This window comes from Aethalodelphis obliquidens, unplaced genomic scaffold (genome assembly GCF_003676395.1).
Source record: "Aethalodelphis obliquidens isolate GAN/ISIS:26980383/991018 unplaced genomic scaffold, ASM367639v1 scaffold10, whole genome shotgun sequence".
In the NCBI taxonomy this organism is placed as follows: Eukaryota; Metazoa; Chordata; class Mammalia; order Artiodactyla; family Delphinidae; genus Aethalodelphis; species Aethalodelphis obliquidens.
The window spans coordinates 40,761,719-40,786,126 of NW_020837954.1; the positions used below are offsets into that span (position 1 = coordinate 40,761,719).

The following is a 24,408-nucleotide window of genomic DNA, read 5'->3' on the forward strand; positions in this document are numbered from 1 at the left end:
TGGTCACCCTCAATTCTTCTATTGCTGGATATTACTAACATATTTAGCTGTTGTGTGAGTGTGTGTGTGGTTTTTTTTAAAACCCTTTTCTAGTCCCTTCATTGCCTTTGCATGCATTATCTTCCAGGATTCTTCTCTTTTTTGGACTTCTTCCCTGCCACCCATGTGCTTCTTGGTGGGTAGTTATCAGCATATACAGAGTTCATTTTCCATTGTATCAAAGACTGAATGACACAGGTCTGCTCCATCTCTGATTATTTACCTGCACAGGGGTCCAGTATAATACTTTTCCTTTGTGGCTATTTTGAATACTCCCAGCTGCATAAATACACAAGAACACACACAAAGATATACTCAGGGACAATCACTAAATAGCCTTTCCCTTCTGGTTTTCTAAGGGAAACGAAGGCACAAAAAGGAGGCCTCCATGGATCTAGGGTCAGTAACTGAAGTCAGGTGGCCTATCTTCTCAAGCTGCTTTTTTCACTACCCTCTTGCTGATTTGAGAAACAGCAGGAAAATGAATGACAGTTTAAATTTGATTTTTATTTTTGCCTTTCCCCAAATTTCTGCCATCCTGTAAACTCCACCAACTTCTTAGAAAAGGAAGCTCTTCTGTGGTCTAGGCATGTGAAAGTGTTTTAGCAGCAGTGGCTTTAGGTTGTCAGAGATAAAGCCATGCCACAATCCAGATTCAGTGAAGTTTCCTGAAAGAATCCAGACGTTGGTGCCATGATGGTTTTCTTAAGAGGTGAGGGACAAGCCCTGCTCTTGAGCCAAGCCACTGTGACTCCTGGAGTTTAGCTAAGGCTAAAGGATGGCCCCCTTGAAGGCTGTTTGGTTGGGAGGAACTACATTGTGGACAAAGAGGATAGAAACTAATCCAAAGTGCCAGAAATTAACCCCTGCCATAGCTTAGGTTCTCCTAGGTAGTAGGCTTCAGAAGGAAAATATGAGCTTGGAGGTCATATGAAGGTCTACTTATCCTATATTATCTCTAGTAACTCTGGCAGTAACAGGAGCAAAATAAATCTGGACAAATGCGAGGCGTTTAGATGAATCTGGCAGTGTACACTGGGCTGTTACCAGACATCAAGCAGGCGAGGCTGGAAGGTTTGCTTTCTTTGTGCTCAAGGTTTTGGCCATCCTGAAGGAGAATCATTTTGGCAGGGAGTACTTAGTAGTCTACTGCAGGCTTCTCTTGGGTCCAACTGCCATCACCTGTCAATCCACAGGGATGCCCAGCAGGTCACAGCTGACATCCCACAGCCGCCTTGCTACTGTCTCATTACGAGCCTGCGCAGAGACCCATGCCACACGGCAGTCACTGGAAAGGAAAGAGAAAGGCTGAAAGCACAGGGTTAAGAATGGAGTCTGCTCTCTGCCTGGGATAAGGAACACAACAGAAAAACAACCCAGGGATGACATGTGCTCTGGGCGCTTCACAGGACCAGTGTTTGCCCTAATTCTGCATCCTCCAATGTTTACCTCAGAGAAAATGTAATTACATTTTAGAGCTTACTAGACCACACCGGCTCAGAATGCTTTGTTTGATATATAATGTGTACCATTTACTCTTTATATTCCCCTGTGTGTGTGTGTGTGTGTGTGTGTGTGTATATATATATATATATATATAACTGTAATATCAGTGCCTGCCTGACTCCTGTGTATGTCCATCTTGTTCAAACATGTCTCTAAGGTTCACTCTATAGGACCTTGTACAGTGTCATGTAGCTGAGATACTGCTATTTACATTGGTCATAGATGCTTGGAGTGGTTAAAAAAAAAACCTTCTTCCTTCTGATCTACCTGCAGTTATAACTGTTTTTAAACTCAAAGAACAAGCAAAGTCAGCTTCATAACTAACAAAAGAAGTAAAAGATGATAGCAGAAAAGAAATGGTAATAACAAGGTCCCAGGTGTTTCATATACCTTCTCTTCATTGTTGTAACTACAATTGTTTTAAGTCCCCATTAAATGCTGGAGGGGTGTCCCAACTTTTCACCACCCAGAAAAGTTTCTCAACGATAATTCTTTTACTCATTTTTGTATTCTCTGCACCTAGTACACAGCAGGGATTCAATGGAGGGTTATTTTCTTTTTAAATGATTGAGTAAAAGGCTCACGATCTTTGACGTCACGTGAGAAACAATTTTTAAAACTATACCGTTTCAAGAAAACTGCTTCCTGGACCATCTAAGCAAACTCTGAAGGTAAAAAGGAGAGTTGATAAGTCTGAAACAACCATGTGAAGCAAACCCCTAACACTATGTCCATTAAAACCGTGTTACTCAAACTCTGGGCTGTGGACAAACAGCAGGATCTCTGAGAACTTGCTAGAAATGCCAATTCTCAGGCCCCACCCCAGACCTGCTGAATCAGAATCTCTAGGATTGAGGCCTAGGAATCTGTTTTCAACCAGTTCTCCAAATGGTTCTTAAATACATGAAAGGTTGAAAAAAAATACTTAAAGATAACTTTGCATTTAAAAAACAAGCCTTATAAGTGTACTACTTCTGTTTAAGGGAACTCACCAATACCACCAGCAAAACCTGCCATTTCTGAGTGAAAAGACTATCACTGATGACCAAGAGGGTCTGGATGACTCTCTGGAAATGACTTGGCCTCTGTAGGCCTCTACAGCCTCCAATGCACTAAGCCTTAAATTCCTTCTAAGTTTATGGTGAACAGCAAATGATACAAAGGACATGAAAATCCCCTGTAAGCTAAGACATGCTGTAAAAATTATTCAAATACAAAATTCAAATATTACAAACAATAAGAACTACTGAAGTATGGTTATGACATCAGCATGGTCATGATGCTGATATTTCCAGTGGGACTTTGGTAAGTATTAATCAGTATAGGTAAAAGATTGACCAATTTCAAAACTTACTATAAAGCTACTGTAATCAAGATAGCGTTATACTGGCATAGGGATACACATATAAATGAATGGAATAGAATTAAAAGTGCAGAAGTAAACCCTCACATTTACAGTCAATTGATTTTTGGTAACACTACTGTTATAGACTGATTCATGTCCCCCCAAATCCATAGGTTGAAGCTCTAACCCCCATGTGACTATAATGAAGATAGGGTCTTTAAAGAGATAATTAAGGTTAAATGAGGTCATAAGGGTGAGGCCTTAATCCAATAGAACTAGCGTCCTTATTAAGAAGAGAAGGAGACACCAAGAATATATGCACACAGAGGAAAGGCCATGTGAGGACATAGCAAGAAGGTAACCATCTGCAATGCAGAAGAGAGGCCTCACCAGAGACTAGCCCTGCCAGCCTCTTAATCTTGAACTTCCAGCCTCCAGAACTGTGATAAAATAAATTAATGTCATTTAAGCCATCTAGTTTGTGGTATTCTGTTATGGCAGCCTGAGATGGACTAATACAGCTATCATGACAATTCAGCAAAGAGAAAATAATCTTTTCAACAAATGGTTCTGGGACAATTGGATATCCAAATGCAAAAGAATGAAGTTGGAACCCTACCTCATACCACACACAAAAATTAACAAAAATGGATCATACGGAATTCCCTGGCAGTCCAGTGGTTAGGATTCTGCTCTCACTGCCAGGGGCCCAGGTTTGATCCCTGGTCGGGGAACTAATATCCCACATGCTGTGTGGCATGGCCAAAAAAAAAAAAAAAGGAGAGAGGGCAAACAGCAGAAGCAAGAAGAACTACAATTCTGCAGCCTGTGGAAGAAAAACCACATTCACAGAAAGACAGGCAGAGGACTTTGTACCAGATGAAGGAACAAGATAAAACCCCAGAAAAACAACTAAATGAAGTAGAGATAGGCAACTTTCCAGAAAAAAGAATTCAGAATAATGATAGTGAAGATGATCCAGGACCTCAGAAAAAGAATGGAGGCAGGGCTTCCCTGGTGGCACAGTGGTTAAGAATCCACCTGTCAATGCAGGGGACACAGGTTCGAGCCCTGGTCCGGGAAGATCCCACATGCCGCAGAGCAACTAAGCCCGGGCACCACAACTACTGAGCCTGCACTCTAGAGCCCACAAGCCACAACTACTGTAGCCTGTGCACCTAGAGCCTATGCTCCACAACAAAAGAAGCCACCACAATGAGAAGCTTGTACACCTCAATGAAGAGTAGCCCCACTCACTGCAACTAGAGAAAGCCCGCATGCAGCAACAAAGACCCAACAAAGACAAAAATAAAAAAATAAATTAAATTAAAAAAAAAAAGAATGGAGGCAAAGTTCAAGAAGATGCAAGAAATGTTTAACAAAGACCTAGAAGAAATAAAGAACAAACACCTAGAAGAATTAAAGAACAAACAAACAGAGATGAACAATACAATAACTGAAATGAAAAATACACTAGAAGGAGTCAATAGCAGAATAACTGAAGCAGAAGAACAGATAAGTGACTTGGAAGACAGAATGGTGGAATTCACTGCCATGGAACAGAATAAAGAAAAAAGAATGAAAAGAAATGAAGACAGTCTAAGAGGCTTCTGGGACAACATTAAACACAACAACATTCACATTATAGGGGTCCCAGAAGGAGAAAAGAGAGAAAAGAACCAAGAAAATATTTGAAGAGATTATAGTTGAAAATTTCCCTAACATGGGAAAGGAAATAGCCACCCAAGTCCAGGAAGCGCAGAGAGCCCCAGGAAGGATAAACCCAAGGAGAAACACGCCGAGACATATAGTAATCAAATTGACAAAAATTAAAGACAAAGAAAAATTATTGAAAGCAACAAGGGAACAACAACAAATAACATACAAAGGAACTCCCATAAGGTTAACAGCTGATTTCTCAGCAGAAACTCTATAAGCCAGAAGGGAGTGGCACGATATATTTAAAGTGATGAAAGGGAAGAAACTGCAACCAAGATTACTTTACCCGGCAAGGATCTCATTCAGATTCCATGGAGAACTCAAAAGCTTTACAGACAAGCAAAAGCTAAGAGAATGCAGCACCACCAAACCAGCTCTACAACAAATGCTAAAGGGACTACTCTAAGTGGGAAACACAAGAGAAGAAAAGAACCTACAAAAACAAACCCAAAACAATTAAGAAAATGGTAATAGGAACATACATATTGATAATTACCTTAAACGTGAATGGATTAAATGCTTCAACCAAAAGACACAGGTTTGCTGAATGGATACAAAAACAAGACCCATATATATGCTGTCTAGAAGAGACCCACTTCAGACCTAGGGCCACATACAGACTGAAAGTGAGGGGATGGAAAAAGATATTCCATGCAAATGGAAATCAAAGGAAAGCTGGAGTAGCAATACTCATATCAGATAAAATAGACTTTAAAATAAAGAATGTTACAAGAGACGAGGAAGGACACTAGATAATGATCAAGGGATCAATCCAAGAAGAAGATATAACAACTATAAATATATATGCACCCAAGCTTTTGCACAGCAAAGGAAACCATAAACAAGACCAAAAGACAACCCTCAGAATGGGAGAAAATATTTGCAAATGAAGCAACTGTCAAAGGATTAATTTCCAAAATTTTCAAGCAGCTCATGCAGCTCAATAACAAAAAAACAAATAACCCAATCCAAAAATGGGCAGAAGACCTAAATAGACATTTCTCCAAAGAAGATATATAGACTGCCAACAAACACATGAAAGAATGCTCAACATCATTAATTATTAGAGGAATGCAAATCAAAACTACAATGAGATATCGTCTCACACCAGTCAGAATGGACATCATCAAAAAATCCAGACACAATAAATGCTGGAGAGGGTGTGGAGAAAAGGGAACACTCTTGCACTGCTGGTGGGAATGTGAATTGGTTCAGCCACTATGGAGAACAGTATGGAGGTTCCTTAAAAAACTACAAATAGAACTACTATATGACCCAGCAATCCCACTACTGGGCATATACCCTGAGAAAACCAAAATTCAAAAAGAGTCAGGTACCAAACTGTTCATTGCAGCTCTATTTACAATAGCCCGGAGATGGCAACAACCTAAGTGCCCATCATCGGATGAATAGATAAAGAAGATGTGGCACATATATACAATGGAATATTACTCAGCCATAAAAAGAAATGAAATTGAGCTATTTGTAATGAGGTGAATGGACCTAGAGTCTGTCATACAGAGTGAAGTAAGTCAGAAAGAAAAAGACAAATACCGTATGCTAACACATATATATGGAATTTAAGGGGGAAAAAATGTCATGAAGAACCTAGGGGTAAGACAGGAATAAAGACACAGACCTACTGGAGAACGGACTTGAGGATATGGGGAGGGGGAAGGGTGAGCTATGACAGGGCGAGATAGAGGCATGGACATATATACACTAACAAACATAAGGTAGATAGCTAGTGGGAAGCAGCTGCATGGCACAGGAATATTGGCTCGGTGCTTTGTGACCACCTGGAGGGGTGGGATAGGGAGGGTGGGAGGGAGGGAGACGCAAGAGGGAAGAGATATGGGAACATATGTATATGTATAACTGATTCACTTTGTTATAAAGCAGAAACTAACACACTATTGTAAAGCAATTAACCCCAATAAAGATGTTAAAAAATATATATATATGCACCCAACATAGGATCACCTCGATACATAATGCAACTACTAACAGCTATAAAAGAGGAAATCGACAGTAACACAATAATAGTGGGGGACTTTAACATTTCACTTACACCAATGGACAGATCATCCAGACAGAAAATTAATAAAGAAACACAAGCTTTAAATGACACAATAGACCAGATAGATTTCATTGATATTTACAGGACATTCCATCCGAAAACAGCAGATTACACTTTCTTCTCAAGTGCCCACAGAACATTCTCCAGGACAGATCACATCTTGGGTCACAAATCAAGCCTCAGTAACTTTAAGAAAATTGAAATCATATCAAGCATCTTTTCTGACCACAATGCTATGAGATTAGAAATCAATTACAGGGGAAAAAAAGTAAAAAACACAAACACATGGAGGCTAAACAATACGTTACTAAATAACCAAGAGATCACTGAAGAAATCAGAGGAAACCAAAAAATACCTAGAGACAAATGACAATGAAAACACGACGATCCAAAACTTATGGGATGCAGCAAAAGCAGTTCTAAGAGGGAAGTTTATAGTAATACAATCCTACCTCAAGAAACAAGAAAAATCTCAAACAATCTACCTTTACACTAAAGGAACTAGAGAAAGAAGAACAAACAAAACCCAAACTTAGTAGAAGGAAAGAAATCATAAAGATCAGAGCAGAAATAAACGAAATAGAAACAAAGAAAACAATAGCAAAGACCAATAAAACTAAAAGCTGGTTCTTTGAGAAGATAAACAAAATTGATAAACCATTAGCCAGACTCATCAAGAAAAAGAGAGACAGGACTCAAATCAATAGAAATTAGAAATGAAAATGGAGAAGTTACAACAGACACCGCAGAAATACAAAGCATCCTAAGAGACTACCACAAGCAACTCTATGCCAATAAAATGGACAACCTGGAAGAAATGGACAAATTCTTAGAAAGGTATAACCTTCCAAGACTGAACCAGGAAGAAATAGAAAATACAAACAGACCAATCACAAGTAATGAATTTGAAACTGTGATTAAAAATCTTCCAACAAACAAAAGTCCAGGACCAGATGGCTTCACAGGTGAATTCTATCAAAAATTTAGAGAAGAGCTAACACCCATCCTTCTCAAACTCTTCCAAAAAATTTGCAGAGGAAGGAACACTCCCAAACTCATTCTATGAGGCCACCATCACCTTGATACCAAAACCAGACAAAGATACTACAAAAAAAGATAATTACAGATCAATATCACCGATGAATATAGATGCAAAAATCCTCAACCAAATACTAGCAAACAGAATCCAACAACACATTAAAAGGATCATACACCATGATCAAGAGGGATTTATCTCAGGGATGCAAGGATTCTTCAATATACGCAAATCAATCAATGTGATACACCATATTAACAAATTGAAGAATAAAAACCATATGATCATCTCAGTAGATGCAGAAAAATCTTTTGACAAAATTCAACACCCACTTATGATAAAAACTCTCTAGAAAGTGGCCATAGAGGGAAACTACTTCAACAGAATAAAGGCCATATACGACAAACCCACAGCAAACATCATTCTCAATGGTGAAAAACTGAAAGCATTTCCTCTATGATCAGGAACAAGACAAGGATGTCCACTCTCGCCACTCTTATTCAACATAGTATTGGAAGTCCTAGCCACAGCAATCAGAGAAGAAAAAGAAATAAAAGGAATACAAATTGGAAAAGAAGAAGTAAAACTGTCACTCTTTGCAGATGACATGATACTATACTTAGAGAATCTTAAAGATGCCACCAGAAAACTACTGGAGCTAATCAATGAATTTGGTAAAGTTGCAGGATAAAAAATTAATGCACAGAAATCTCTTGCAGTCCTATACACTAACAACGAAAGATCAGAAAGAGAAATTAAGGAAACAATCCCATTTATCATTGCAACAAAAAGAATAAAATACCTAGGAATAAACCTACCTAAGGAGGTAAAAGACCTGTACTCAGAAAACTATAAGACACTGATGAAAGAAATCAAAGATGACACAAACAGATGGAAACATATACCATGTTCTTGGATTGGAAGAATCAATATTGTGAAAATGACTGTACTACCCAAAGCAATCTACAGATTCAATGCAATCCCTATCAAATTACCAGTGGCATTTTTTACAAAACAAGAACAAAAAAAATCTTAAAATTCGTATGGAGATACAAAAGACCCCTAATAGCAAAAGCAGTCTTGAGGGCAAAAAACGGAGCTGGAGGAATCAGACTCCCTGACTTCAGACTATACTACAAAGCTACAGCAATCAAGACAGTATGGTACTGGCACAAAAACAGAAATATAGATCAGTGGTATAGTATAGAAAGCCCAGAGATAAACCCACACACCTATGGTCAACTAATCTACGACAAAGGAGGCAAGGGTATACAGTGGAGAAAAGACAGTCTCTTCAATAAGTGGTGCTGGGAAAACTGGACAGCTACATGTAAAAGAATGAAATTAGAACACTGCCTAACATCATACACAAAAATAAACTCAGAATGGATTAGAGACCTAAATGTAAGACTGGACACTCTAAAACTCTTAGAGGGAAACATATGAAGAACACTCTTTGACATAAATCACAGCAAGACCTTTTTTGATCCACCTCCTAGAGTAATGGAAATAAAAACAAAAATAAACAAATGGGACCTAATGAAACTTAAAAGCTTTTGCAAAGCAAAGGAAACTACAAACAAGACGGAAAGACAACCGTCAGAATGGGAGAAAATATTTGCAAACAAATCAACGGACAGGGCTTCCCTGGTGGTGCAGTGGTTGAGAGTCTACCTGCCAATGCAGGGGACACGGGTTCGTGCCCCGGTCCGGGAAGATCCCACATGCCGCGGAGCAGCTGAGCCTGCATGTCCGGGAGAGGCCCCAACAGTGAGAGGCCCGCATACCGCAAAAAAAAAAAAAAAAAAAAAAAAATTCAACAGACAAATGATTAATCTCCAAAATATATAAACAGCTCATGCAGCTTAATATTAAAAAAACAAACCACCCAATCAGGCCAGAAGACCTAAATAGACATTTCTCCAAAGAAGACATACCGATGCCCAGAAGCACACAAAAAGTTGCTCAACAGAGACTTCCCTGGTGGCACAGTTAAGAATCCGCCTGCCAATGCAGGGGACACGCATTCGAGCCCTGGTCCGGGAAGATCCCACAGGCTGTGGAGCAACGAAGCCCGTGCACCACAACTACTGAGCCTGCTCGCCTAGAGCCTGTGCTCCGCAACAAAAGAAGCCACTGCAATGAAAAGCCCACAAACCGCAACGAAGAGTAGCCCCCGCTCGCCACAAATAAAGAAAGCCCACGCGCAGCAACAAAGTCCCAACACAGCCAAAAATAAACAATAAATAAATTTTTTAAAAAAGCTGCTCAACATCACTAATTATTAGAGAAATACAAATCAAAACTACAATGAGGTATCACCCACCTCACACCAGTTAGAATGGGCATGATCAGAAAATCTACAAACAACAAATGCTGGAGGGGGTGTGGAGAAAAGGGAACTCTCTTGCCCTGTTGGTGGGAATGTAAATTGATACAGCCACTACGGAGAACAGTATGGAGGGTCCTTAAAAAACTAAAAATAGAATTACCATATGACCCAGCAATCCCACTACTGGGCATATACCCAGAGAAAACCATAATTCAAAAAGACACATGCACCCCAATGTTCACTGCAGCACTATTTACAATAGCCAGGTCATGGAAGCAACCTAAATGCCCATCGACAGACGAATAGATAAAGAAGATGTGGTACCTATATACAATGGAATATTACTCAGCCATAAAAAGGAACAAAATTGAGTCATTTGTTGAGATGTGGATGGATCTAGAGATTGCCATACAGAGTGAAGTAAGTCAGAAAGAGAAAAACAAATATCATATATTATCGCATGTATGTGGAACCTAGAAAAATAGTACAGATGAACCAGTTTGCAGGGCAGAAAAAGAGACACAGATGTAGAGAACAAACGTATGGACACCAAGGGGGGAAAGTGGCGGGGGTGGGGGTGGGGGTGTGATGAATTGGGAGATTGGGGTTGACGTGTATACTCTGATGTGTATAAAATGGATAACTAATAAGAACCTGCTGTATAACAGGGAGATCAGCTCGGTGCTTTGTGACCACCTAGAGGGGTGGGATAGGGAGAGTGGGAGGGAGGAAGACGGAAGAGGGAAGAGATATGGGGATATATGTGTATGTATAGCTGATTCACTTTGTTATAAAGCAGAAACTAACACACCATTGTAAAGCAATTATACTCCAATAAAGATGTTAAAAAAAAAAGAACCTGTTGTATAAAAAAATAAATAAAATAAAATTCAAAAAGAAAAACAAAAGGATCATAGACCTGAACTTAATGTTAAAACTATAAAACTGTTGGAAGAAAACAGTAATAAATCTTTGTGACCTGGGGCTAGGCAATAGTTTCTTAGATAAGACACCAAAAGCACAAGTGATAAAAGAAAAAATAGATAAATGAGACTTCATCAAAATTAAAAACTTCTGTTCTGCAAAGGACACCATGAAGAAACTGAAAAGACAAACCAACAGAATGGGAGAAAATATTTGCAAATCATATACCTGATAAAGGACTCATATCTAGATTATATAAAGAACTGTTACAACTAAACAACAAAAAGACAATCCAATTTAAAAATGGGCAAAGGATTTGAATAGACATTTCTCCAACAAAGATACAGAAACGGGCAATAAGCACATGAAAAGATGTTCAACATCATTAGCAGGAAAATGCAAATAAGAACCACAATGAGATACTACTGCATACATACTCAGATAGCTAATATCAAAGGACAGACAGACAATAACAAGTGTTAACAAGGATGTGGAGAAATTGGAACCCTCATATACTGCTTGTGGCAATGTAAAATGGTGCAGCCACTTTGGAACAGTCTGGTAGTTTCTCAACAGCTAAAGTAGGTTAAAATATAACCCATATTCCAGTGAGATTCCATTTCTGGGTTTATACCCAAGAGAAATATCCATACAAAATGTGTACATGAATGTTCATAGCAGCATTATCTTAATAACCCAGAAATGGGAAAAAATCCAAATGCCCATCAACTGATGAATGGATAAATGAAGATGGTGTATCCATAAGATATTTGGCAATAAAAAGGAATGAAGTATTGATACACCCTCTAGCATGGATGAACCTTTAACATGTAATGCTAAGTGAAAGCCAGTCACAAAAGGCCATATATTATATAATTCCAACTGTATAGGCAAATCTATAAAGACAAAAAGATGATTAGTAGTTTCAGGCAGAAAAGAACAACCAGTGCAAAGGTCCTAAAGCTTCAATCAAGACAGACTTCTATGTTCATGTCTTGCTAGTGGTCTACATGGCTGCTGTTGGATCTTCAAAATGCTTAAAATTAAGAATCCATTGTACTGGAAAGGCTCTTCAAAAGTCAATTCAATAATTATGGATTTGAAGCTGACTCTAAGCCATTCAGTCAAAACCAAGATAAAGGGTTATTTCATTTAAAAAAATCTCCAGGGAAGAAGAATCCAGTCACTCTTGAAAAATCATTCCAGTGTACAAAACTAAATAATCTATCTTCTTGCACTTCAGACCCGCATTTCCAACTATCCGCTACACAGTTCTACTCACATATCTTATGGATAACACGCTCAACATGTACAGAGCCGGGTTTATTACGTAGTGGGCAATTGTTACTCTTTGGTTGAACACCCATCCCACATTCTTTTGGCAATAGAAACCTGATTTCTTTCTATGGAATTACCTCTTCTTCTTGGATATAGTTTGAAGAGCCCATTAATCAAATGCCTGCCTGCCCTCCTGTAGCCAAGTGAGTGGGGGTGAGAGGATGGAGGCGATGATCGGGGCAGGAAGGAGACCCAATGCTTCCTCCCTGGAGAGTGGATGGTGAGCAACACAACAGACTGAAGACAGCTGGCGTTCACTCACTCCAGCAGCAGGGTCCTGGCCAGCTGACTGGCCATTCTGCCTGTTCGAAGCCTGACTCTTCAGTCTTCCCTTCGAACCTAGGAGTATCCCCATATTTTAATAAATTCTCTTCTTGCTTATGTTAGCCAGAGTCCATTTCCACTGGTTTGGAATCAAAGAACCCTAAGTTATACACATTATTTATCTACAACTTCTGTCTCAGTTAATGTCACAATTAATCTCCTAATAAGTCAGGCTTGAACCCAGGTCACCAAATCCTCCTCTACCCCCTCACTGGTTGGTCATCAAGTGGTAAAAATTCTGCCTCTTCAGGGTCTCTCACTTAAATCATTCTCCTCATTCAGGCTGTCATTACCCTACATCAGAAACTCATTCTCTCTCATTTGAGGTACTTCATTCATTCATCAAACGGAGTTACTAAGGATATTTTTCTAAACCGCAGACCAGATTGTGGCTCTCTCTGCTGAAACAACTTCTGTGGCTCCTCTCTAAGCCTGGCATTATAGACCTTTCATGATCTGACTGTCTACCTTTCATTTCAATCTGAATTTATTTACAGCCCTTTCTCTAAAATTTCAGATTATTTCCACAAAATCTTGAAGGTGGAGGTGAAACCGTGTTAAAATTTTGATCTTATGTGATACCTGGAACTTGCTTCAAAATAATATGGAATGAGAAAAATATGGGAAGGGGTAGTGGATGGAGATGAGGCAGGATTGGCCATGGGTTAATGGTTGTTGAGGTTGATTACGGGTATATGGGGATTCAACATGCTATTTTGTCTACTCCTGTGTACATTCAAAATTCCCTACAATACAAAGTTTTAAAAGTCTTCACTTATTCAAGAAGGGAGTCCATTGATACTATTTTAGTCCTGAAGGCAATGGAGAAATACAGATTCAAATTCTTTTTAATGTGAAAAAATAGAACTAGGAGTCCAAAAAGGAACAAAGAAAACTAGATTGACATAAAAAATGTAGAAGAAAAGAAACAACCAGAAAGCATAATCATCCATATAAAAGATGGCATGAATAAAATCAAACCTAGCAGTTACCACAAAAAAATATGAATGGGTCAAATTCCCCTATTAAAAGATAAAACATCAGCATCATTAGCAGCATCCTTAACTACCCTCATCCCTAGAGTCAAGAGACAAAAGCCATATTGGACAATGTACTTTTTTAAAAAGGTAAGGTATACATATAGACAATGGAATATTACTCAGCCATAAAAAAGAATGAAATAATGCCATCTGCAGTAACATGGATGGACCTAGAGATTATCATACTAGGTGCTAGGTGAAGTAAGTCAGACAGAGAAAGACAAATATCATATGTCATCACTCATGTGTGGAATCTAATTTTTAAAAATAACACAAATGAACTTATTTACAAAACAGAAAGAAACATACTTACAGATATCGAAAACAAACTTATGGATACCAAAGGGGAAACATGGTGGAGAGGGATAAATCAGGAGCCTGGGATTAATATACACACACTACTATATCTAAGATAGGTAACAAACAAGGACCTACTGTATAGCACAGGGAACTCTACTCAATATTCTATGATAACCTATATGAGAAAAGAATATGAAAAAGAATGAATATATGTATGTGTATAACTGAATCACTTTGCTGTACACCTGAAACTAACACGACATTGTAAATCAACTATAGTCCAATATAAAATGAAAATTCAAATAAATAAATAAACACCCGCTCCCCCCCCAAAAATAAAAAGGGTATGGTATACCAGACAAATCCAAATTATTTCCTGTGGGCAATGAAATTCCATCTTCAAAAACAGATACATTCATACCTGAAATGGTTTCCACTTAGAACTTCAAGACCTTCTGTTAAGGCACAGTACAGGCTGGTCTGGGCTCCCTGCTGAGGGGTCTTGATGAAGAAGGAGAAAAGCCACCAAATCCATCTCATGAGGGATGAGTGCCGAACCAATTCAGAGTCGACTGTGCCAGGGTGTACAGAGTACGTTGTAACGCCACAGCCTGATGCGGGGATGCCATATAGAGAGGGGAAGACAGGACTTGATGTTGCCAAGTGGCCGAAGAGAGCAGAAGACATGAATAAACATTTGCCCCATGTGGACCCCCTTCCCATGATGCAATCGCAAGCACTCCTCACAGTAATTTATACCTTCATTTCACAGATCACAATTAAGGCTCAGAGAGGTTATTAACTGCTAGGAAGCAGCAGAGCCAGGACCTCTCAGAAGCACTTGACATTGTTAACCACTCTCATCCTAAAGCTGCCTTTTCACTGGCTTCCATGATCCCACACCTCTTCTGGTTTTTCTAACCTTTCTGGATGCATCCTCTTGTTTCCTGGACCGGTTCATCATCTTCTACCCAAACTTTAAATGTTAAGAGTTCTCATGGCTCACTAAATTCCCTCTCTGTAACTTTACAGCACTCATTTTTATCTATGGTCCAAGTGGCTCCTTTCAACTCTTGGCTGACAATAAAAGGCAGTATAATGTGGTGGTTAAGGGTATGGACTTTGTAGTCAGAATGCCCAGTTTCAAATCCAAGCTTTACCACTCACTAGCTGTGTGACCTTCCTGATGTTGTGACTTAGTTTCCTCATCTGTAAAATAGGGATAATTATAATACCTACACCTCACAGAGCTGTTCTCAGGATTAAATGAGTTCATGTGTAAAAGAGCTTAGAATACTGTCTGGTGCGTGATAAGTGCTAAATGACACTTATGCATGTGCTATTTCAGGTCCCCAATTCTTTTCTAGAAACCCTGGGGTCAGAAATGTTTCCAACTTTTTAAATTTTATTATATATATATATAAAGTGTCTAGTACCTACTCTCCCTAGTACAGGTGAGGTTTTGCTGCCAAATGAGTTTTGGTATCAAGCTTAGGAAAAAACTGAGTCTTCAGGCCTTTGTGGATTTCACAATTACAGAAAAAGGACTGTGGACCTGTATTATTTTCCACTTGACATCTACTCTAGATGACCCATAGTAATGCAGACTCAGAGGTCCAAAACTGACTTCATATATTTAAGGCCAAACCTGGTTCTTGCAGTGTTCCCTACACTTTCAACCAGGCAGGCACACAGGACGAGTCCTTAAGGATCCACCACCTCACCATACATCTCCAATCAACAAGCCCTGTGATTTTCACATTCTAAATATCTCTCAGGAGTGTCTATTACCCTCCGTCTCCACCACCCTAGTCCAAGCTACCCTCACTTCTTACCTCAACCACAGAAATCACCTGCTGTATCCACTCTTGCCCTCGTTTTAAAAAAGGATTCCATTTTAACGGCTTTCCATTGCTCTTAGAATAAACACTAAAGTCCTTACTGTGGCCTCTCTGGATTTCACCTTCACCAACCTTACCAGTCTCAGCTCAGACCTCTTGCTTTCTACATTCTAACTATGACTGCCTTTTCTCAGTTTCTCAAGCAGAGACCAGACCTTCATGCATTCTCTTCCTTCTATCTGGAATGTTCCTCAGCCCCCTCAGCTGCCTCACCCCACCCACACCGTAACCCATTTAATTTCTTCTTTATTTTTTTTTTGCGGTACGCGGGCCTCTCACTGTTGTGGCCTCTCCCGTTGCGGAGCACAGGCTCCGGACGCGCAGGCTCAGCGGCCATGGCTCACGGGCCCAGCCGCTCCGCAGCATGTGGGATCTTCCCGGACCAGGACACGAACCCGTGTCCCCTGCATCGGCAGGCGGACTCTCAACCACTGCGCCACCAGGGAAGCACTAACCCATTTAATTTCTAATCATCCTGCAAGGGCTCAGCTTGCAACTCACTCCCTCAGAAAAGTCCTTCCTGATCCTTCAGACTGAATAAGGTTCTCCCCACCACCCCCCTGCCAATCCATTATAGGTCCTCGTAATTCCCCTTTATAGCATTTATCACAATTATAATTAAATAACAACACAATTATAATTAAATAACAAAAAGAAAACTGTCTAGACGTTGTTTAGGAAATGAATAAACTAAAGCACATCTATACTATGAAACACAATGTGGCCAACAAAAGTAATGGGGTAAGTCTCTATCTAGTACATAGAAAGATCTCTAAGATGCTGTGCTGGAATTTCACTTCCTTATGTATGATATATACATATGTAAATGCACAAGAAAATAATTGGAATGGTGCACATCAAGTTGTTGACAGTGGTATCTTGAGGGTAGAAAAGCAGAAAGGGAAGAGAGGAGAATAACTCTATATACTTCCATCTTATTTGAACTTTTTACAATGAGAATTATTCATGCATTACTAGACCGATTTTACATGTGATTTTACATGTGACAGTTGTATAAATACTTGCTAATTATTTCTCTCTCCCATTGGATGTGAACCACTCCACCACTCCACTAATCCAGTGTGTAAAATAGCATGGACATTGGCATACGTGGTTGTTGAATGGCTGAATGAATGACTCTTCCGTCATGCCCAGGTTTCTTTCATTGCATCATAGCTATTTCCCACCTAATCCTCATACCTATCAGGTTTTCTCACTCGTGTAGCCTCTGCTTTTATCTGATCCTCACAGCTGGGTCCATCTCTCCACTTCCAGGCCACCCTAGCTCCCTGACCAACCTTTGGGTAGTTTTCACCATCCAGTTACCCTGATCCATCCCAAGCTGATAAAGGATGTTATGCCCTGGGCACAGACATAACTCTCCATCTCACAGCTGTCCATGTGGTTTGAGGATCCTGTTCCAACGATGGGGCTAATATGTCTGCTACCTTCAGCCTGAATTCTGCCTGCCTTAATCCTAAGCAACTCTAATTGTCCACCCTGGATTTCCCGTTCTGTTTATTGGAAATCCATAGTAGACCATTCCAAGGATCTCTGTTTATTTGTGACTGGAGACTGCCCTCCTCAAGCATACATTTCCCTCTTATATGACCCTTTGTTATTAGGGAGACCCCCTCCATAGTCCCAGCACCTGTTTTATCCCAATGGTTGTAGCCAGTGCCAGTTCTAGTCCCTCCCTTCTATCTAGTTTCATTACGAGTCAAAAAACTTGCTTTGCTCATGAGGCCTGAATTAATCACGACAACAACCCGTGAAGCAGTCCCATTTTACATATGAGGAAATAAGTCTTGAAAAGTTAAACAACTTGCTGCAGGTCATGCAGCTAATAACTGCCAAAGCCCAGCCTTCAGAATTTTCCCGTTACCTCCCAGTCACCTCTAACATTCACTTGTGGGCTGTTTACTGAAACTATACCCAGGTAGAGCCATAGAAGCAGGTCCTGTCCAGAGGATGGGCTCCAGAAAACAGTTCCTATTCCTGTGGCTTTTAGCTACTTCCCATTGACTCATGTCTCCACACTCATTTCTTCTAAGCCTACCTTTTAGCCTCCGGGCCAGTTCCTGGGTAAAGAGAATGTTGGCTAACTTGCTGTGACAGTAGGCCAGACCTGCATGGTAGAACTTCTCACCCTGCAGGTTATGGAAGTGGATCCTTCCCAGGTGATGTGCTAAGGAAGACACATTCACTACCCTTGATGGGGTTGATTCCTTCAACTTCTCTAGCAACAGGTGGGTCAGGAGGAAGTGACCTTTGAGAAAAAGTAGAATTAACAGAGTTCAGGGCCAATGGGAGGGTGAAGGGAGTAGTGGTGAGCCGGGCTCAGCTATGGAAGGCAGAGCATTCAAGAATAAGGCTTTTTGTCTCATTAATTCATTATCAACTACAGAATAAGTTCAGTGATGGTTTAGGGAAATAGGAACAGCCAAAGACATGAGACATCTTTCTATGAGGTAGGTCTGGATTATGTGAATACGAATATGAAGTCATGTCTTATTCCAACTTTGAATAACATCACTGTTTAAGAGCAGGTGGCCTCTACTTGATGCTGGCCACAAGGGTCTCTACAAAGAAAGCAACACAGCCCCCAATCCAATTAGGTTGTTCAAAAATATCCTAAGGTAAATTGAATCTGAAGCACAGATTAAAAAGTGGGAGGAAGCTCAAGCAAGCCTGAGCTTTCAGGCAGGACAACACTATTTATTATACACTTATAGTCTGTTATGGCCCAAAGGTCCAATCACACCGCAAAGAAGGCTCCATGTGACCCTAAGTTTTCCAAGAAGAACTTTAGTTTCCCTCTAGCTTTGTGATGAGACACAATTTCTTACCTAAGTGGTTGACTCCCATGTGCATCTCAAAGCCGTCGGCTGTCTTGGAGTAGGGACACATCATCACTCCTGCGTTGTTGATCAAAATGTGGAGATGCTTTTCTTCTGCAGGGAAGAGGGGATGGAGTGTGGAAGTGGCCAGCCACAGCTGTTACATCTTTGAAATCTGCCCCATACCCATGCTTTGAAAATGAGGACACATGGCTTCAATCTTTCCTCTATTTTCCCCTCATACTTATTTTGTATTGTTTTTTCATTTTAAGACTTTAGTTGAATCATACATACTCTTAATACAGGGCAAAATTCCACCTGACACTACAAAATGGCCTTTCCAATCTTTCCAGTTCAGGAGCTACTTACTCAGTGCTTTGGGGAAGTGTTCTGTCTATCTCTCCCAACAGAAAGACTTCCCAAGCTGCATGGGAAATTCCAAAACAAGAGAAAAAGGATACTCTCTATGCCTCCCTGCCGCTCGGATTCAGGCCCACAAAGAAACACTGGTTTCACCGCTTTGTTTCATCTGCCAACTCTCTCTTATGATTTATTTCCTCAAATGAGTTGTAATTTCTTACTAAAAGTATATATCAGTGGAAGTTGCTTCCCTTGGGAGGCCTAGATCCCTGGGTTATGAGGGAATAAGCCTACAGGGTGCTCTTGGACTCAATTTTGATGTGATACTACGGGGTTTTACATTAAGTTCTCAGCTCAAGTTTCTTGCACCAGTTGGTGGTGTGAATGAATTCCCCACCACCCCATAAATGATGTCAGCTTGAAGTTCTAATTTCTTGCAGATGACGGTTTATCCATCCATGTTCTAAAGAGATGTTAAGCTTCTTTGTCACGTCCCTGAGCTGGTGGCCTGGGTTTTTTTTTAAGCTCCCTGTACCAAGGACCAGATGGCTTTTTGTGAATCCCAACCTTATGTGGAGCCTCAGATACAGACAGCAACCCAGCCCTCAACATCCTGAGGTCTCATCTCCTATCCCTGTACGGATATTTGGACTCCAGACCTTAAAGCCCATTTTGAGTTCTGGTACACGTATGAGATTTCTGGCTTTAGTTCTTATGCACTGCTATGAACCTTTGAATTCACTTTTTGTTTCTGCCTCTTGGGTATTTCCCTTTGTTACTAATGAGTTCAGCTATGAATCATAAGTTTTTGGCTATATTTTGTCTAGCATTTCTATGTGTCAGAGAGGGAGAGGAGTCTTTTCCTTTTAGCTAAGTCTGCCATGTTGATTGCAAGACCCACAGCATAGTCTCCAGTTCCACACTTACCTGCTAAGAAGCCCTTAGCAAAGGCTCGAATAGATTTCGTATCAGCCAAGTCCAGTTTCCGCACCAACACCTGTTGGTTCCCTGTCGTGATCTGGATCTCTCTGGCCACCAACTCCCCCTTTTGCACATCCCGGCAAGCTAAATATACACGGGCTCCTGTCAACCAACATATAAAAGAGACAAACTGTCGGCTCTGTTTCTGAGCATCAAAGACCTAATACTAATGTTAAATGTTATTTTCTACTGTTTTTTTAAAAAAGGAATTACCCCTACTTGACACAGAGGTATCTGATGAACAAATCAGGAAAGAAAAATAAATCAATAATATTCATTGTGTCCATTATATATAGAACATTGTACTAGTGTCAGACCAGCAAATCAGCGGGGCACTTGGAATGTTCTTGAATTCCAAGACTGGGAGGAAATAATGAGAACGGTCATCATTGCAAGGGGTAAAAGAGCAGTAGCAAGAAGAAGACCTAAATAGACATTTCACCAAAGAAGATCTACAGATGGCCAATAGGCACAGGAAAAGATGTTTGACATCGCTAATTATTAGAGAAATGCAAATCAAAACTACAATGAGATATCATCTAACACCAGTCAGAATGGCCATCATTAAAAGTCTACAAATAACAAATGCTAGAGAGGGTGTGGAGAAAAAGGAACGCTCCTACACTGTTGGTGGGAATATAAGTTGGTGCAACCACTATAGAAAACAGTATGGAGTCTCCTCAGAAAACTAAAAATAGAATTACCATATAATCCAGCAATCCACTCCTAGGCATATATCTGGACAAAACTATAATTCAAAAAGATACATGCACTCCTGTGTTCATAGCAGCACTATTCACAATAGCCAAGATATGAAAACAGCCTAAATGTCCATTGACAGATGAATGGATAAAGAAGATGTGGTACATATATACAATGGAATACTACTCAGCCATAAAAAAGAATGAAATAATGCCATTTGCAGCAACATGGATGCAACTAGAGATTATCACACTAAGTGAAGTAAGTCAGAAGGAGAAAGACAAATACCATATGATATCACTTATACATGGAATCTAAAATATGACACAGATGAACCTATCTACAAAAGAGAAACAGACTCACAGACATAGAGAACAAACTTGTGGTTGCCAAGATGGGGGTTGTGGGGGATAGATGGACTGGGAGTTAGGGATTGGCAGATGCAAGCTATTACATATAGAATGGATGGACAACAAGGTCCTACTGTATAGCACAGGGAGCTATATTCAATATCCTATGATAAACCACAATGGAAAAGAATATATTAATAAAAGAATGTATATATATATGTATAACTGAATCACTTTGCTGTACAGCAGAAATTAACATTGTGAATCAACTACACTTCAATTAAAAAAAAACAACAGTGGCAGGAGGGAATTAGAAGCAGATGAATTTGCCTCTTTGAGCTAGCTCTTTGGCTGTCTCCTTCCCGATGCCTGTGTTGGCTCCAGTGACCACAGCGACCTTCCCAGGAAGCTGGATGGTTGATGTACACACCCCGCTGGACAGCATTTTCCTGCAGACAGAGGAGAGCTCATCAGTTCTTCATTCTCTTTGTCTCAGCCAGAGATTCCTGCAACATTCTCGTGTCTACAGGTCCCAAGGCTGAGGGCTGTTTTGGTTCCTTCTACTGCTGGCTTTTTATAGATTAAAGGAAGGTTGGAGGAAAGAAAACAAAATTTTCTGCTCTTAAGATTTTCTTGCTTGGGCTTCCCTGGTGGCACGGTGGTTAAGAATCTGCCTGCCAATGCAGGGGACACGGGTTCGAGTCCTGGTCCAGGAAGATCCCACATGCCATGGAGCAACTAAGCCCATGTGCCACAACCACTGAGCCTGCATGCCACAACTACTGAGCCCGCGTGCCACAACTACTGAAGCCCACGCGGCTAGAGCCCGTGCTCCGCAATAAGAGAAGTCACCGCAATGAGAAGCCCGTGTGCAGCAACGAAGACCCAACACAGCCAAAAATAAAAATAAATAAATAAGTAAATAAATTTATTAAAAAGAAAAAGATTTTCTTGTCCAAATGTTTCTGCTCTTGCTTGAGGACAGAAGTGATTCTATTATAAGGGCAAACCTTAGCACTGTTCCCTGCAGTTACAAGAACTGATGAATATCTGTTTAGCCAGGATCCTGGTGGAGCTCTTTCTTAGGCTTAGGAAATCACAAGACTCAGCCTAGAAAAAGAAAGAACTGGTCCACTGATGTTAATCTGTCCATAACTGTCACTTTATGGCCTTAATAAAACAGCTTACCCAACACAAAGTTAAAATTATGAAAGCTTGTCAACCTGGACAAAACTAACAGAAACACACACACACTTAAAAATAAGACAAAGAGGGACTTCCCTGGTGGCACAGTGGTTAAGAATCCGTCTGCCAATGCAGGGGACACGGGTTCGAGCCCTGGTCCGGGAAGATCCCTCATGCCACGGAGCAACTAAGCCCGCGTGCCACAACTACTGAAGCCTGTGTGCCTAGAGCCCGTGCTCCACAACAAGAGAAGCCACCGCAGTGAGAAGCCTGCGCTCAGCCACAAAGAGTAGCCCCTGCTCGCCGCAACTAGAGAAAGCATGCACACAGCAACGAAGACTCAATGCAGCCAAAAATAAATAAATACATTTAGAAAAAAAAAATAAATAAGACAAAGAATAATGTTAATAAGTACAAAGGGGAGCTGAGATTCAAGTCCTGGTTTCACTAATTTGAGTCCTTCTTCCTTCATCCTGCTTCTCCAGAAGAATGAATGCACAAACAGATATTAGTAGGCCTTGGATTGTTCTTTTCTCTGCAAATCTTGGGGGCTCAATTTAAAACAATTTGTTGACTGGGAGATGCATTTTTAAGAGCATTTCAACCTTTTTCATTGAACTTAGAATTGCAAAGTGCACACTTCTAGCCACTCAAGTTCCTGCTTAGAACACACAGGCCATGAAGGAAGCAAACTAACTCAAGGTGACCACCAACGGGTATCTTCCCCCCCAGAACAAGCCTCCCTGCTCTGTTTCCCACATCCCTTCAGCTTTAGCTCCAGGAGCCACAACATAGCAGGGCCTCTACCCAGCTCTTCCTTCTGCTTAACCAGCAGGAAGAAAAGAGACAATCAACTATGAAAGTCCAGCTCTGGTCGAGCCCCCATGACCTAGCTAGGTGGTTTGGAACATCACCCTTGGAGTGTAACCTTCCTTAGAAAAACCTTGCTGAGGTATGAGCACTATTTTCAGTTCAGGTTCAACTCTTCAGTGAGATTCTATGGGGATAAGAGGATGTCGTGGCGGAAAGAGATAAAAAGCAGCGTTTCGCCCCAGTACCAACACCCATGTGTGCCTAGAGGTGGAAGGACTGCGTGTGCAGAGGGGAGGAAAAATACAACTGGAGGAGGGGCTCGAGGGAGGTGGGGAGAAAGGGAAGGGGTGAATGTGGTAAGAAACGGCAGAGGGTGATCTAGCGCGCCTTCCAGTTCCACTCAGACAGTGACCGCGTCCCCCTTCCCCCGCCCATCCAATCCCCACCGAGGGAAGGAGTGTGTGTCTTCAGTCACTGGTCCACCGTCACTACTGGTGATTTACTCAGCACCAATCAGCAGTGTGCAACTCGCTGCTGATTCTCCGGGGCACTCAGCCAGCCATTGGCTGATGTGTCACCTGGTCAAGAGACCACGATCCTCAACCTCTCCTCCCCACCCCCAAACCCCAGAGCAGGGCTCGGACCACCTCCCACCCCCAACTCCTGCTGCGAAGGCAGGTAGTAGGCAGGAGAATGTGATGAAACCCTTTCAATTCTCTCCTTTACTACATCTGTCCAGAGAAAAAGCAAATCTAACAGCAACAAGAGAGCAAGCAATGGAGCTGCAGATGTCACGATTCGCACTGAGGAAACAAAGTAGGGTGCTCCGGACTGCAGCCCCTTCCCACGGCCTGGGGTCTCCTGGTATCGCCCTCCTCACCCAGGACCTGCACCTCCTCCGACCAACCGAACTCCCCTACTTGGAGCCCCGCGGGGAGTCTTCCTTTCCTTCTTTTGAAGAACAGAGCTTCGATGGGGATGAATATTTCCCCCGAAGACTTCTCAAGAGAAGGCAATACATTTGCACAGACCTGATTTGGGGTGCAGCGATGTACAGGAGAAAGGGGAGGAGGAGGAGCACGAGCAGGACCCCAATCATCTCGCGGGGAGGCAGGTGCGGCTGCCGGAGGTGAGCGAGATGCCCCAGCGGTGCTCGCCGGCTGTGGCCTCTCTTCCAAGACACGCCCTAGTAAAGTGCGACAGCCCGGGGAGTAAAGCTGTCTGGGAAATGTAGTCCAAAGCTTGGCATGTGAGCACGCTGTTCCCAGACGCTGAGAGAAGCTGAATCTTGCA

At 41.2% G+C, this 24,408-nt stretch overlaps 1 protein-coding gene across 4 annotated transcripts; it reads right to left on the bottom strand.

Moving 5' to 3' along the window:
• Nucleotides 1-525: 525 nt before the first annotated feature.
• On the bottom strand, nt 526-24,279 carry RDH11 (retinol dehydrogenase 11). Of its 4 annotated transcripts, none has more exons than XM_027111574.1 (7): nt 24,147-24,279; nt 21,448-21,566; nt 20,012-20,167; nt 18,734-18,838; nt 18,034-18,153; nt 14,405-14,594; nt 526-1,327 (listed from the first exon to the last, which is right to left on the bottom strand). In XM_027111574.1, the coding sequence occupies exons 1-7, from the start codon at nt 24,212-24,214 to the stop codon at nt 1,225-1,227; spliced, it is 861 nt and encodes a 286-aa protein (XP_026967375.1). In that variant the 5' UTR covers nt 24,215-24,279; the 3' UTR covers nt 526-1,224. The 4 variants fall into 4 exon arrangements, with proteins under 4 accessions (XP_026967375.1, XP_026967372.1, XP_026967373.1 ...); XM_027111571.1 differs by having other exon boundaries at nt 17,944-18,153; XM_027111572.1 differs by having other exon boundaries at nt 526-1,347; nt 17,944-18,153.
• Between the last annotated feature and the right edge of the window lie 129 nt (nt 24,280-24,408).

Coding starts and splice junctions, on each gene's coding strand:
- RDH11 (XM_027111571.1), bottom strand. CDS start 24,214: ATGATTGGGGTCCTGCTCGTGCTCCTCCTCCTCCCCTTTCTCCTGTAC. Junction 18,839..20,011: donor TGCTAAGGGCTTCTTAGCAG/GTAAGTGTGGAA, acceptor TCTTCCCTGCAG/AAGAAAAGCATCTCCACATT. Junction 18,154..18,733: donor CATGGGAGTCAACCACTTAG/GTAAGAAATTGT, acceptor TTTTTCTCAAAG/GTCACTTCCTCCTGACCCAC.